The 17,128-nt window shown below is 29.4% G+C and overlaps 2 protein-coding genes across 2 annotated transcripts; one reads left to right on the top strand and one right to left on the bottom strand.

The window, feature by feature from the left end:
• Positions 1-2,861: 2,861 nt before the first annotated feature.
• Positions 2,862-4,447, top strand: LOC114196146 (NAC transcription factor 29-like). Its single transcript, XM_028086700.1, has 3 exons — positions 2,862-3,096; positions 3,225-3,511; positions 3,703-4,447. Exons 1-3 carry the CDS (start codon positions 2,925-2,927, stop codon positions 4,231-4,233), a joined length of 990 nt encoding a protein of 329 aa, XP_027942501.1. The 5' UTR covers positions 2,862-2,924; the 3' UTR covers positions 4,234-4,447.
• A 3,705-nt stretch (positions 4,448-8,152) lies between these two features.
• Positions 8,153-10,396, bottom strand: LOC114190898 (syntaxin-71-like). Its single transcript, XM_028079970.1, has 7 exons — positions 10,274-10,396; positions 10,003-10,156; positions 9,041-9,208; positions 8,845-8,930; positions 8,674-8,742; positions 8,528-8,572; positions 8,153-8,398 (listed from the first exon to the last, which is right to left on the bottom strand). The coding sequence occupies exons 1-7, from the start codon at positions 10,394-10,396 to the stop codon at positions 8,153-8,155; spliced, it is 891 nt and encodes a 296-aa protein (XP_027935771.1).
• Between the last annotated feature and the right edge of the window lie 6,732 nt (positions 10,397-17,128).

Raw genomic sequence — 17,128 nt, 5'->3', positions numbered from 1 at the left:
AAATAAATAGAAGGAAACATTGTATAAATGTTACAAATGAGGACAAAAAATATTATTAAACCAAGATTTTATTATTTTATCAATTTAAATATATTTCTTATATGTTTTTTAAATAATAAGACCATTTTTCAACTCTTACTAATTTATATTTTGCATAATTTTTTTAATTACTTTTATTTTCTTATAGAAAATGTCATGGTCCAAAATTTTCATATTGTTTACTAAATCTTAGTTTATTAATTAGTTAGGAATCAAATAAAAACATAATTTACGAATCAATAAACTTAATATAATCCATTTAAACAAGTATTTAGAGTGTAGGGTTAAGATTTGAGTCAACTAATCTGGCTTGATTTACGAGTATAGAGTTTAAACGAATTAACCTTCAAAGTCCAAATGTGCGAACAATCATAGGTATTTGTTGGTAGTGGTAGAGTTTACAAGAGACATCTAACTCAATCTCACAAACTCAATTTGTAAGAAAAAGGATTGTACTCAGTTATATATTGTGAAATTGTTTTATTTTTAGTTGATTTGGGACTTCTAATTATTTTACATAAATATTAAATATCAATATTACAATGTAATTAAGTATATTATAATGACCTTGCAATTATTAGTCAAAATTTATCACTATTTGTTGATAAGATTGACTACACCATAAGGAATGAATTTTTGATGGAACAATGTTTTTTTTTAAATAATTAAATTACACGAGTACATTTGGATATCGCGATCCATATAGAAAAATAGAATAATAAAAAAAAAAGAAATACAAAAATATGGTTATTTTGTATTTGTGTTCAGGTGCCACAAATACTAGTTAAATATCGCTTTTAATAAAGATCCAAGTTGAAGTAGGATATAAATAGCTAATCAATTCTAACAAAGATTCCCATTTTTTTGTTATAGATTCTAGAATTAATTATTGATTTTAATACAAGTATGATAGCATTGTTAAACTTGTGCATTATTATTAGGTGACATATTTGATTGAGAGTATAGTGACATAGAAGGTGAAAAGAGGGGTGTCTATTAAGGAGAGAACAAGAATCTGGAGATTGAAATGAATTGATTAGTTCCAAGAAGAAGAAACCAAATTACAGAATCAAGTTGGTCTTATTGTGTTTATTCACCTTTCCTTCATCTTCTATTTCTTGGACTTTTCTGCAATCACGCCAAATGCAACCATCCTTCCCCTTCATGCCCTTTTTTAGAAATATCTGACACCTCCATTATTATTTACTCATCCAACCTTGCAACACAATCTTTTGCCATCTCAAGATTTTCAAGTACATTTTTTTTTTCATTCAATATTTTGTTGTTTAATTTAGATGATTTTTTTTTTCAGTTGGAAACTAGTTAGAAGTACAATATTTTGTAAAACTAGTTAGAAGTACAATATTTTGTAGTGTGTTCTGGTACTTTATAGTAGCTTCTTACAAATATGTACGTGATATGTGAAATAATACGAGATATTCAGAATGGTCAATTATGTATATAGTGGTTCATTTGTCAATCAATTTTATAATTGTTACATAAATTTTGATACTATAATATATAATGGACAACAATGTATTAGTTAACTACTACTCTGTTAGGATAAAGAACTCCATAAATTTCATATGTGCTATGTGTTTTTGGTCATCAAGTTTGCTTTCTTCTATGATATACTATACCATTAAGAATTAAAGGATGAATATTAGAAAGGAAAAAACACGTTAAATAATTTTTCATTATAGTAATATATACTATCAAGTATCATTGAATATCAAAAACTTATCGCGCGAAATCCTATGTTTTTAGAACGGGTTGAGGACGTTGGTATTGTTGATGTAAAAGAAGTTATTTATTGGAGTTTATTAAGAACGATGTTTCGGGCTTCGAGAATACAATGAGATCTAACTAAAGTGGATAATTATGAATGTTACCAAGAATTTAAATGGGTTCAATCACAAAAAGAATTACAAACTCTTATTTTTCATGTAGTTTACATTTACACTCAAGTTAGTGACAACTTAAGGTAGGTTGTTCTTATGTGAAGACGATTTTTGTGTGATGATTTCACTTTTCATCTTTTGTTCTGATGGATGAGTTCATTTATAATGTCATTTTCTACCATAACGACTTATCTTGTTTTTCAAACAAAAATTTCAATTAACTCTATTTTACAAATTTAACTTCAAATGAACTCTGAAATACAAAAAAAAAACGTTTAAAAATATATTCGCAAGTGCTGCTGTTGCCATACACGTTACAAATTCATGAGATGTTGTGGCCTCTCGTGAAAATTATCATAAGCTAATTGAGATCTGGGAATTTCTCCCATGCTGCTCCGCAAAACCAAATCAAATCCAAGCAACAACGTTGTCAGAATAATGGAACACCCCTGCGCCATCTCAGGGATGTGACTTTCGCCGGACATTCCTATGAATATGCAATCATCTGAAGTTTCTGGGCCACTAACATATTTTAATTTTCAAATACAACTATACTGTCTGAAACGTGAGACATATTAGCAAATTGATTTAGAAATATTGATAATTTAAAGCTGAAAGTTGACAAACTTTGCCTTTGATGAAGCCTCAAACCGAGCTGTATCCTATGTATGATTCAACCTGATTTTGTTGCCACCCAGAACTCAATCTTTTGGCTAAATTGCTAAGCAACCTTGCTGATGAAATTATAGATACCCTTTGAAGTATGTTGGTCATTCAACATGGGACAAACGCGTTGCTTTCAAAGTCTCTTTCCCCACACCTATTATAGAATAATTATCCCTGTCTGCATGACCAAGCAATATATATATATATAAACACCATGCACAGTAGTTTCAAGCTTACACCCTTTTTGAGCGAAAATATCGGCAACTGGTTGATGCATTTTCTAGGTTGTTCCTCCAGAGGCATTGTATCTTTATATTCATGGACAAAGATGGTAATTCAGAAATCCAACTCCCTCCTGGGTTTAGATTCCACCCTTCTGATGAAGAGCTGATCATTCACTATCTGAGAAACAAAGTGACATCATCACCTCTTCCTGCCTCATTCATAGCAGAAATAGATCTTTACAAGTATAATCCATGGGAGCTCCAAAGTCTGTGTTAGCAATTGCAGTGATTTAGTTTTTGTTTCATTGTTTTCTGGAAAGTATTATTCATCCAGTGAGATAAAGCGTGTGTTGTTATTCATCTTAAAGTAATATAGGTTTTGAATTTTGAACAGGTAAGGCTTTGTTTGGGGAGGATGAATGGTATTTCTTTACTCCCAGAGACAGGAAGTATCCCAATGGAGTGAGGCCTAATAGAGCAGCTGCTTCTGGTTATTGGAAAGCTACTGGCACTGACAGACCCATTTTTTCTTCATGTGGAATGAAGAATATTGGAGTGAAGAAGGCCCTTGTGTTCTACAAGGGTCGAGCACCAAAAGGATCTAAAACTGATTGGATCATGCACGAGTACAGGTTGCACAATTCCATGAACTTCATTCCACAGCAAAGAGGATCCATGAGAGTATGTCAACAATAGCATGATTTCAATTTTCCATATTCTAAGTGGTTTTCTAGGTTTTTTTACATAGTATATGGGCAAATTTGTACAAGATGTGTAAAAAAACCAGTGGGTGCTGTCAACAATTTGTGGCTAAAGTGATACAATATATCAGGTTTTGAAACTTGTTTTTGTTTTTTCTCCATGTGCTGCAGCTGGATGAGTGGGTGCTGTGCCGGGTCCGACAGAAAACTAGCAGCACAAGAAGCATTTGGGAAGACTCTATTTATGAAGCACCAACCCACTTTGAAGAGATGAATGAGAACTCAAATCCTGAACCAGCCAAAAATTGTGTGCATAATGAATATCCAATGTTGCCTTATATTCTCGCTTCTCAGAGTTCTGTGTCTGATTCTATTGGCGTAGCCTCAGGCTCGGGCTGTGGTTGTAATGATGATGGAAAAGCATATGCTTCATTGCATAATAAGAACTCGAATGTAATAATTGGAGCACCGTTTATGACACCTCAGGGTTTGTTTAATCCACTGAAGAGAAAAAACATTGAAGAGAAGGAGTTGGACTTGTATGCTTCACTCAATAAAAAACTAAGCGAAGAACTTGATGTTGGGAAAGAAAAACTCGAGCGTGATCTGAACAAAGACTACAATTTTAATAACTTGGAACACTGGAGTTCCATCATACAACCCCAAGAGCTTAATATCGTAGCCTTTTCGAAATATGCATGAACTGTTCAGAGATCATGCTTTTTTGTGTGCATGGGAAGACGACAGTGAATTCTGTATGTAAATAAGAAAAGATGCAGTTGGGTTTTGTTCATGCATTGTGATTATTTTTTTTCAGTATGCAGAAATGTGGAGAGCTGAAAAGTAGCATCATATATGGTGCAATTGAGTTGGTGATTGTATCATGTTTCGAAATTAATTTATGGAAATTGAAGTATTTGCCAATCCTGTCTTATTTTCATGTATGATAAAAATGTTATTCGAACGTTCTGAAGATTTTCTCTACACAGGAAAACTACAGTTTTGAAAATATATTCTTCTGTCCAATGTAATTAAGTTCAACTATATATCAAATTCTATTCAAAAATATTTATGAATATGTAAATCAATGGTTAAATTTTTTGCATAAAATAAAATGAATAAAAGATAAATTAAGAGAATGAATATAATCAACAGTCATAAAAAATAATTTAAGTCTCAACCATATAATACATAGAATTTACTTGGATATAATCATGAACAATCCTAAGAAAGTTTATTGTTTTTATGTAAATTCTCTATCATAAATATTGTCTATTTAAAGCTTATATGTTCAACAACACCAATATTAGGTCTACGCAGAAATAAAACAAAATAAAATCATGTTGGACACATAGACCGCAAAGCAGACAAATATAACTGCTATTATGCTATTTGGAGTGTGATTTCATTCAGAATATCCTTTCACATGTATAAAACACCTAAAAAGTAAAAGTAAAATAGAAATATATTAAAAGAAGAATTTTAAATTTAACACGACTTATTACATAATTTTTATCTTAGAAAATAAATTTAAATTTAATTCAATCTAACAAAAGTTTATTTGAAAAACAAAATTTATATCTATTTATATATCATAATAATTTGATAATAACTTACAAAAAAACATGAAATCTTTGACAAAATAAAAATATGCAAGATAAAAGTTTAAATAATATATTATGCAACTAACCCTAAATATACTAAATAATGGAGTGAAAATTTCCATATGATAAACTAATTTCAATTTCCTAAATAAAATTTATTATTTAAAAAAAGTACTCTTATCTATGAACTTAAGCATTACTCCTTAGATATAATTGAGAAAAAATTTTAAAATAACAATATTACATGAAAACAAAAATATTAAATAAGTTTTAACTACTACTATTAATCCATACTAATTTGGCATATTGCTACTTGTCTGAATGGTGCAGTTTTATTGGAAATATCTTGCATGTGGAGTGACGAGTTCAGCTACAACAACCACGCATGCCTGCAAACTTTCTGGATGAATATCAATTAGGAATCATTTGCCGGCCACCTGATGAAGACTTGGGAGTAAGAAAACAACGCAACACCTTCTTCAGTCTCTGTCTAATGCTACACTTTAAACTTTTAAAGGTATTGGTTTAATATTCGTAAAATAAAACTGGCATTAATGTTTTTTTTGTTATAGATAATCCATCTTAATTTGCTATACACAAGTGTCAATACAAATACAAATTCGCACTGTGACATAATTTAGTGGCATCTTGAGTCTGTATAAAGGACAAGTGCATCTCTTAAGTAGCATGAACAAGTGCAAAATATTGATTTAAAAAAAAAAACAGATACGAGTTACACCACGATAGTACCAAGAAAATACAAGAGATAGAGATATGCCATACAAATTGATCCGATGATCTGTCTTCTGTGCCGTATCATTTCTTTAGCACACTGCAATAAGAGCACAGAAAGTCAGTGAAGGTATCCAAGAAGAAAAAGGAAACACACAAGATTAGTAAAAAACATCTCAAACACGAGTCCAAATTTTTTGTTGAATTGTTGAGTGTTTCAGTGTTTTCTTTTACTGAACATTAAAAATAACGGAACGATGATACTTTAAAACAAAATTTAATATATTCTAAAATTTTAAAATCCGTATCTACCTGTGTATTTTGAAAATACAGACGAATGATATATAAAAACATAGTAAAGAATCCAAATTTCTCAAACACGTATATATTAAGGATCTCACCAATCCTATCAGGAAAGAAACAAGAAGTAACCATCTCAAAAATTTGAGGATTTCATATATGTGTGTAGTATCAGGACACAATATCTTTCAACAACATTACATTTGAAATTGAATGCACAGTAGCTCTTTTATATTTAAAGTGAATGTAAGTGACGCTGTAAAAGATACATTGACATTATTGCCCCAAGACTAACAAATCAAAGAGATTTATACTCCCTCTTATAAAGTCAACAAGATCCTTGTATATATAGCCAAGCTAAGCTTTTTTTATCTGCTGGTATCATTACTAACTTCTCAGAAGTCAGAAATTCCTTTGAGAGAAGTTGGAAAATAACCAATTCAAATTATAGTTCTACTTTTACTATACAAGTTCTTATGCAGTAAGCCATAGCGAAAGTGAAACAAATACACAAGTATTTGATACACTATTTATTATTTAACTAGAACACCAGCAAATAATCTAGAGAAACATCCATCAACATAACTTTATAATCGATGCACTTGTGTAGAACTTCGGGCTTCTCCCCTCGGATGTAATGAAGCCTTAGATAAACATATATATTCCTCTGTTTTCAAAGGAATGCCTATTCAAACATAATGCAGACCAAAAATTCCTCCCAATTAAAGCAAAGAATTCCAGTAGAGTTGGGGAAACATTTTTTTATTATGATAAAGATAAAGGATATCTTGGTATGAATTACAACGAAAAGAGATACGTGAAAGTTGAATATCAGAAAAAAAGTAAAGTGGCCGCTGGGAATAATGTATATAGTAAAGGTGCATTGCCATGAGTACAGGTAAGGAAATAAAGATTCCTTGGTTTTACAAGAAGTTTAAAAAAATATTTATTTCCTGGTATAAGTTATCATCAGGAAAAAAAAAAGGTCCCCAAGTTCTAATGGATTTTCATTCCCGCACGTATGTCTGGAAAGATGCATTTCCATGCGTAGTAAAGGGAATAAAACTTTTATTCAAAACTTCTAAAATACGTAATACCCACGTATTTCCCACATAAATTTCTCAAGAGACACTCCACTTCCCGTATGGTAGGCATGTATTCAAATGTAAGTTATGATTCATCTAGGGTAGCTTAACTTTACATTCTTTTATGCTTAATCTTGTAACAATAATTTGACTATGTTACAGAATAATTGCCGATGTGGTTATTTTTGTGTCATAACTCCTGCAGTAATTATTTATCTTCGGCATGCAGTAATAATAATAATAATAATAATAATAATAATAATAATAATAATAATAATAATAAATAATAATAATAATAATCATAATAATAATAATAATAATAATAATAATAATACAAAGTAACCAAAATATTGTTTCTTATTTTGTATTTTGATGTTACCGGTAACTTTACGTCTTTACCAAGCAATAAATATATAAAAAATAAGTAAAAGAACGAAAAGTACTGCATATTAAAAAGATTGATTCCTCTCAAATAATACTTCAACATAAACACTAATCTATATTAACTTTTGAAAATGGAGTATTTAAATAGTATTTTCTATAATAGAGGGCAATTTGAGGACTGCAAAATATATTCTCTGGAACGTGTATTTCCAGGAATTTCTATTGTTAACCAAACACATTATATTTCGAATGCCAAGAATCTATTTCCAATTATCAATTTTAGGAATGAACTTCATACCATGAAGAACAAACGCCCTCTAAAAGGAACGTGTAAAGAATGCTTTTATATTAGGAAACCATGCACCAATTTCTAACTTCAGATGTTTAAGTTTACAGGGCAAAAAGGTTTAAATATGAACCTTAAAATTTCCACGCTATCAAATTTCCAGTATTCAGGTAAACAGAGACTTAGCAGTAGACAATATATGAACTGAGAGAAAAGAGAAGGGGTACGACTTACTTGTACAAATAGGCAGCAATTCCCAAAATTATAATCAATAAAACAATATCAATACAAAAGTTTCGACTGGACTGAAGCTGGACGAATACCAAAACTATATAAGATTCAACATAAAATTCATCACTGACGCAATTAGAAACTGATGAAAATTTAAGAATAAGATTTTCAGTCAAAAAGACTTGGTTCACTGTGTCTCGAAGTCTAACATTGGTATTTTTAAGGTCGGAAGATGCCTTGTCCACCTATAAAGACAAAAAAATAAAAAAAAAATCAGTGGCCTGTTAACTTCAACTTCCTAATTCTAGTTTCAAAAAAAAATGATTTCCATGATTTGGAGCTTATGGGTAGAGGCAGAAATTGACAAATCTCACCTCAGCATCAATCTCATCCATCAGTGGTACTTGTCTATCCAGTTCCTGCACTTGTCCCATAAATAATGAGCTTAAATGCGAAAAAAAAAACATGGGAATGCATATATGCACAACGGAATAAAGACAAACATAACAGGGAAACTGACCTCATACATATCATGTGCCATGTTTTTCAAAGTATCCAATCCTTCGGCTATCATATCCAAACCTTGATCCTAAGAATGGTTCATATAACGAGATTTGAATGAAACCATTTCTGGAACAACATTGGCTAGAAAAATTCAGTCTCTCTGGTCACAAAGCCAAAAGTTACTTACCAGTTTCATTTTACGCATTTCATACTCCTGCCTAAATCGACTTGATTCTTCAGTTTGATGGAAGTATTCTTCATCAAATTGTCCATCTGAAATTAGCAAGATACACAAAATTGAATGGAGGACCATCAATTACAAAGTCTCCCATTTATAAACCACTACGATTGAATCACTATAAGACATGGATCACTTCAATTACCTGAATCAAATTTAATTCCAGGACGTGAGGAAGAAGCTGCCCAACTTCCCGTTTGTCTGGGTACTGCAGGGGTCCCATCTGGGATAGCTTGAATCCTATCCGGCAATGCAAGAACCAAACCGTTACGGGCAGCAAATTCTTGTGATGAAAGCCCCTTTACCTGCGATTATACATTGTACCATGCATTGGAAAAATGTATAGCCTGATCAATAATTTTGAACATCTGTCTGCCAGTATGTCAATTATTGTGAAAAAAGGACAGTCGAACTATTGAGAAACATACATGCCAAATAAAATAAGTCAACATTTTCTGGAAATAGTGAAAACTACATATAGAATCAACAACAAACCTACCTCATCCTCCAAGATGGATAGGTGAAAAAGAAATTGGATTTTTTTCCCTTTAATCTGTCTTCTGATTGCCAAATTTTATTATAAAGCACCTCAAGTAGATTAAATAAATTATCATTTCAGATAACATGTGATTAGCTAGCTTAGAGCTGATATCTTGACAATCTCACTTCTTTTATACAATTATCCTACAACTATTTTTATTAATTTTTTCATTCAATAATTTAATTTACATTTTCGTTAAATTTCTAAATTTAATATTATATTATTAAAAGTGAGTTGTCATCTGTTTGTAATAGAAAAAAAAAAAATAGATGGCGAAGTATCTTTTTCCTATCTAGAAATCTCGATGACTGCATAAATAATCAATTTACTCCTCACTTCAGATGAAAGTGCCAATTACAGAATTATTCACTATTCACAACTACAATACTTTACTAATTTAATCAATCAGAACTAGAACAGATATCATATGCAATGAATGCAATTCCTGGTTCTCACCTAAATCGTAAAAAATGCATATAACGAAGTCAAAAAAGTTAACAGAATCCCGCAAAGGAAAAAAGCAGAAGTCAAATAAAACAAAACAAAGAGCACCGTGCAAATGATACCAAGAAGCAGAGAAAGCGAAGAACCATCCTTTTTCATAGCCAAATTCTGCAACTTGGGAACCTCCTCCAACAACCTAGCCTTAGTACGACGAATCTCGGCATTGATAGCTACAGTAGACGCCTTACTTTTCTCCTTGGAAGCGGTTTCTGCTGTCTGCACAAGATTGACTCTACATACTATCACATTGGACACATTTAAAAGTTTCAAAAATGTCATGAATTAGGGTACAGATTCCCACATGAATTTAGTAACGAATTTGAAAAGAGTGACCTGAAGTAAGGCCTCGATTTCGACATCGACGGAGATATTGGAATCCCTTTGTTTTTCGACGTCGTATTTATCGTACTCTTTACAGATGAAATCAACTCTGGTGAGAATGTCGATGACACTCATGGCGTGACTCTGGTGTTGTTACTTCGGAACTTTTTCCTTTTTCCGAATATTGGTTAGTAAGTGTTGTAGACTCCACTGTTACACCTCCATCCCTTTGTTGAACTCAACGCCGTCCAGCCTGTAACAACCATAAACACCAACTTCTTAACTGTTTTCATGTTTCACACAGTGACCATTGTCAAGATCAAAGTAAAGAAATGATGTACTAAGAAATTGTTTACACTTTTAATATGTTTTCATGCAAAAAAAAAATCTTAATAAAATCAAGATAATAATTTCAAAAAGAAAATGGAAAATGAATAATAGAAACTGCTAACCTAATTTCTTTCTATGATTCACAGATACGATATGTGTATCAGATACCACACGATACTTGATTATTTTCAAAATCATAGAATAAGATACGTGATAGATATATGATGATGAATATTGAAAAATGTACAATAATTCTTACAAACAAATAAATATATGATTGTATGATTGTTAATATGTGAATCTAAATTTTCTAATTAGAGACAAATTATTTTAGTAACCAAAACTTGGTAGTTAATATTAGTGACCAATTTAAAAATCAATTCATAATTAAAATTATTATAATTATCAATTTAAAGTCTAATTATAATTTTTTTGAACTATTCTAATTCTCAATTTGGTCACTATATAGTGATTAATTATTTTTTCACTCAAATTTGTCACTATTCAACAATTTTATTGTATTGTACTATGACTTTATAAATTAGATATTTCATTCGGTAAAGTATCAGATACGATACGTGTCAAACATGAATACGTGACCTAGGGATGTCAACGGGGCATGTAGTAGCTCCCTCGTACTCTACCCGCTGGATAAATATTCGCCTCGTACCCGTACCCATATCCGCCGGGTATCCGTTATGCAGGTACCCACCTATTTTTTTTATATCTGCGGATATCCATGGGTACCCGCGGGTATTTACAAAAATATTTTAAAAAAACAAATATTTAACCATAATTAGTGCTTTGATCAATAAGTCCCCTCTCTCTGATTGATTCTTCAAAAATAAACAAATAAAAAATCACTAACAATTTATAATGTAATTTATCTTTCAATGAAATATTAAAGAAATTACTAACTTCATCAATCTCCACTCCTTGCAACATTGTATAAAGTTTCATGTTGTCCAATTTTAATCTAGAAGAGCCTAAAAACATAAGAAGTTCATTACAAATTTCTAAGAATCACTTAATTAAAATATCTAAGTAAGAGTGTTAATTTAATTACCTTCCATGTTGGTCCATAACCAGTCTTGGAGACACATCAATGCCTCCCCAGTATGTATCTGGAAGTAATCTACTCCGCTATGGGATAAGAATCCGATCACCATTATTAAATGAAGACTCATAATGTTTTTTACTAATATATATACATATATATATATATATATATATATATATATATATATATATATATAAGGGTATTTTCTGAATTAAAGTTTAGCGGGTATGAGTATCCACGGATACGGATACTATGATACCCGTACCCGCCCCATTAACATGCATGTATAAAAAATACTTGTATCTACGGGTAGCGGATATTCATTTTAAATATCTGTTTCCTACCGTTGCGGGTTTTATCCACAGATACCTGCGAGTACGGATTTTTTTGACGTAACCTAAGCAGTGCATCATAGATTTCTTTCAATCAAAATAATAATAATAATAATAATAATAAAAATAAAGGGTGATTTCCAATCTAAGAAAATTAGCATCCAAGAATCATAATTTTCATTTTCATGTTTATAAATAAACTCGACAATAGTTTTAATTATATGGGAAATGAAATCTGACATTTTTGTTTATAAAAATATCTGACTTTTTTTTAATGAGAAATATAAGATATGGTTTGCAATATAAAAAAAATACTTAATATATGTTTAGAATATAGAGTATAAAATTAGAATTAAACTTTAGCTTTTGAAGTAAAAGTTATTATAATTTTTAAAATTACAGTTTTATGTTTAAATTTCATGGAATTATACATTACAAAAGTTTTTTTATTTATTTATGTAATTCATGGAACATCAATTACATAAATTAAGTACACTTATTTAATTTTTCGTATATCATCTAGTCAGAAACATAAAATATTAAGTGAATCATAACCAATCAACTATCACCTTTTTCCTCTCTTTCAAATCAAATCACACACTTATAAACTTTTCTTTTCATTCTCTTTTTCGTAATTTAAACAACCTCAATTCTCACTTTACTTCTCTTATTTTCTTTTTTTCCTTTCACAATTTCTTATTTCCATCATCTATTCACACAAAAGCCAACAAAAACCAAAATTATCCTTGTTCAAAAATGAGTTTAATGTATCAAAATATTTTTTTAAAAAAACAATTATTCAAACGTGCACTTATTTCATTGGATGGAAGAGATGTTTAAACATTGTCAACTTATATTTGTTATCACTGCTACTAAATTTCTTAATCAATGTTACTCTTTAAAAATTCTCATTGCGTAATATACATGTATAAATACAATTTATTCCTGTGACACAGAAGAATAATTTATTTATTATATTAATATTATTCACAGATCTATATATATATATATATATATATATATATATATATATATATATATATATATATATATATATATATATATATGTAAGTTCACTTACTTACCTAAGCAAGCACATATCTCGCTCGTACGTGAATCAATTTGAATTAGTTGAAAACTTTAACTTCATATCCTTTTATATAGATGACATGAATCTTGAACTAAAAAAATTAGGATTTTCATTTCGTGTGTTAAACTAATTATAGAATAATGACTTCTACCATAAAAAGAAAAATTGTAAGAGAAATCCATGGTTCAATCATTGCCCCCCCCCCCCCCCCCCCCCCCCCTTTGTTTGAATTTATCAAAATAGAGGAAAACGCCAAAATATTAAAAATTTATATTTCTTTGATTTGAGAAATAGAAAAGAGAAATTTCATAGATTTAGAAGAGACGTTTGTTTGATGATATACCTTTTAGGAATGACATTTTTAGAAATGTAATATTTATGAATCTGATCTTCGTGAAATGTTTATTTAGTATTTAAGGACTTACATGAAAATACCACATAATTTTGTTATATATAAAGTGATATCAATGTGACTTAAATCTTACATCATTTGGTTAAGTGACACAAATCACTATTATTTGTGCTAAACAATATTAGTTAAAAAAATGTTTTTTATGAACATGTTTTATATTAATATTTAATGATTTCTGAACAAAAAAGTTATATTTACTTAAAATCTAAAATAAACACACAAATGAAAAAAGTAATAACGGTTTAAATCAATCTCATAAAATTGTAAGAAAAAATTTTCATCTCATTTATATAATATAATATAAAATTATCTTATCTCTAATCAATACAAGATTTCCCATCATTAAAATATCTTTCTAAAACTCGTACAAAATTGTGAACATGAAATTCTTAAATTTACCTTTTCAATAATTGTATTTGATATATGTTGAGACAAACACTACCACCAAAAGAACTTTCCAGGAAAAAAAACCTGAGGATGTGACCATAAATTTTCTAAGACTCAATCTCATAAATTCTAACTTTTGCAGCTTCTCTGCCATCAATTACTCATTCACTCTCAATTCTCAACCATCACTTTAATTAAATCTAAAGTCTAAACACGAAAGTCATTGGCATGGAAAAAAACATAGATTGTTTTTCCAACAAGAAAGATAGGAATCCACCACTTGAATCACAAGTCATACCAATCAACCTCTCCAATACAATAATACTTGATAATAAAGATAAATAAATTTATCTACATTACCTTTAGATCCTCGTCACAGTCATGATCTTGTACAATTTTGTTCTTGTCATGGCACAAAACCACAACCCCTCCAAGGTCCAAGAAATAGTGTTCATGGGGTTTTGATTGGAAATTGAAGTTCACCACCAACTCCAAAACTTCTCAAATAGGTTAATGTTAGAGTTTGGGTTAGACATCACTTTAAATTTTGATTGCTAAGTTATGTGATATCCCAAAGTCTTAAATTTATCATATAATATTAAGAAATAGATTTTAAGTTCAAATTTATAAATTCAGTTTATAAGACGAAGTTTACACTCACTTATATACTATGAACATATCTTATCGATGTGGATCTTCAACACACATTTTTGTGTCGAAACATATACATCTTGAATGTGAGATTAGACATTAACAGATGATCTGATAGATGTATGATAGCAGATGACAATATAGACCCAACAAACAATAAATCTTTCCATATCAGATATTACAATGGACCAAACAAATAATAAATCTCATTAGGATAGACTCTAATTAAGAACTCTGATATTGATACAATATTAAAAAGTGAACTTCAAATCAATCATATGAAAATATTATCAAAAGAAAAAAATAACATAGTTTTCAACTTTTGCATTAAAGTCCAAAACTTCTCACCATACATTAAAATTTTCAACTTTTGCTGATGGAAATCGTTCCATCAATAGCTGATATCTCAGTTGATTTTTTAGTTGTGGTTTATTTTAAATTTTTATTTTTGATTAAATTTGAAAATAGATATTTTAATACTTTAAATTAATTACTGAATTTAGTAGGACGGGTTAGTAGTCCCCCTAACAATAACTGATTTTAGTCGTTTCCAAACTTTAGTTATTGCGAAAGTAGCTGAAGGATTGGGTCAATAAAATACGCTAGCCACCCACAAATACAACGTAAATAGTGATGGTGTGGCTAACATTAAAAAATGCATTTGTTTTTTAACGGAGGACAAAGAAATTATAAATTTATATTTTTATAATACACTGATTATCACTAATTTTAATATTTTAAAATATATTTAAAATATTTAAAATATTAATACAGTGTATTTTTAATATCCAATCAAAAATAACACCAAATAAATCAGTAAAAAATCTAAATTCAGAAACTAGACACGCATCTTTTGTATTTATGGGATGTTTTGTTGAAATTATAGGTAAAAAAAAAAACTCAAATATGTTCCTCTTGGTTTGATAAAACTAAATTCGTATTCCACTAAGCACATTGCAAATTCGCAAACGAAAAAGTAAATGGAACCTTTCTTGCTGATAAAAAAATGGAACCTTTCTGATTAATGCTTCTTATAGAGATATTTTCAACGGAGGCATTGGCCAAACCAAAACTAATGCATATATTCTCATTTTTTGACTATTCTTTGTGAACAAGGTCCGTTATTTTTGTCAATTTTTAAAGTAAAAATGTTCTTTTTCTTCTTCATTCCCTTTATTTATATTTGACATTATGATCAAAATAACGAGGGATCCAAGAATAAAAAAAAAAGAATTTTACTTTTTTGAGTTAAATGCTTTGAGTTTTTTAATAAGAGATGAAGCATTGTGTCGACATGTCATGGCCAGAATAATTTGAGACAAAAAAACGTGCCAAATTTTTTGAACAATGGTATTTGACACGAAAATATTTTTACATCCATTTAATATTACTTTTCACCATTTTTTTAATATAAAAATTAAATTTTATTAAAACCATTTTATCTCTATAAAAACTATTAAATAAAATCAAATAACTTTTTCTTATTTTTAATAACCACTTACATGTTTTTAATAAAAACCATCATGCAACATCATTTCATGTGATATGTTAATAAACAAGTGAACTTGGTTAAATACTATGGTAATACTTGATTATAACTTGTTCTATAATTACAAAGTAAATTTACACTACTTTGTAATTTACAATAATATTTATTTAACTACCATAACATTCATCATTATTGGCAAAATTTACAATAAAAAATAAATATAATTTATCTTTTTTCTAAATATTGTTGTACTTATTAATTTTTACTAACATTAACTTTTAGTTGTTGAAAATAATTGATGAATCGGCTTTAAAATAGAATTGTAAATCAAGTGAAGTTGGACAAAAATTACACTCTAAATTGAAATATATAATTTCGTGCGTGAAAAATAGTAAATTTTGAAAATAGAAAAGGTTTTCTTAAGTAAAAAAAAAAACCCAAGATCTAACTTATGTGTAATCTGGAACTTTTCACTGTTAAAAAATGCAAATAATAACCTCATACCTCTCTGTAACATTCTCCCATTTCCGTAGAAATGAAATTTCAAGTTGACAACAAAAAAATATTTAAAAGTAGTTGACAATTATTTTAATATACAATTTTTCTAAACAGTCGTACAACCGCATATTGAAAACAAAAAAAAAAACTTATTTTTTATTTTTCATTTATTTTAGCATGCACAATTAAAATACTTTTATTTATTTTACTCTTTTATAAATAAATTACATTTTTATTTTAACTTCTTCATGACAGTTATAAAATTAACATTCTTATGGGTGATGTCATCACGGCATCATAATAATGTAATCATTAAAGAATTCATGGAAATAAAATAAATAAAAATTTAGTTACCTTTTTCGTCCTAATTTCCTTAATGTTTGTTGCGAATGATCCTCGTTTTTACCATATGTTTAAAATGGTTCTTATTTTCGTAGTGGATGATCATCATTTTTACCAAATGTTTAAAATAGTCATCATTTTCACAATTCGTGTTTAATTTAGTCATTTTCTGTGACGCCGTTTAAATCAGTAACGGAGCACTACTGTACAGGTGACATTGTTTGTATTACATTGTACTAGAGTCTATTACGTATGCTGCACAGGGTCTGTACAGGG

This window comes from Vigna unguiculata, chromosome 1 (genome assembly GCF_004118075.2).
Source record: "Vigna unguiculata cultivar IT97K-499-35 chromosome 1, ASM411807v1, whole genome shotgun sequence".
Taxonomy (NCBI): Eukaryota; Viridiplantae; Streptophyta; class Magnoliopsida; order Fabales; family Fabaceae; genus Vigna; species Vigna unguiculata.
Note: the sequence above shows the minus strand (reverse complement) of the source record. Positions and strands in the feature narration are given on the sequence as shown.

Bases quoted from the DNA above. Each gene is read 5' to 3' on its own strand.
- LOC114196146 (XM_028086700.1), top strand. From the start codon at position 2,925: ATGGACAAAGATGGTAATTCAGAAATCCAACTCCCTCCTGGGTTTAGA. The intron at 3,097-3,224 runs GTCTGTGTTAGC...AATTTTGAACAG, and splicing joins TAATCCATGGGAGCTCCAAA to GTAAGGCTTTGTTTGGGGAG. The intron at 3,512-3,702 runs GTATGTCAACAA...CATGTGCTGCAG, and splicing joins AGCAAAGAGGATCCATGAGA to CTGGATGAGTGGGTGCTGTG.
- LOC114190898 (XM_028079970.1), bottom strand. From the start codon at position 10,396: ATGAGTGTCATCGACATTCTCACCAGAGTTGATTTCATCTGTAAAGAG. The intron at 9,209-10,002 runs GTATCATTTGCA...GGTACAATGTAT, and splicing joins TTCGCTTTCTCTGCTTCTTG to AATCGCAGGTAAAGGGGCTT. The intron at 8,573-8,673 runs GTCAGTTTCCCT...GGACAAGTGCAG, and splicing joins TGGCACATGATATGTATGAG to GAACTGGATAGACAAGTACC.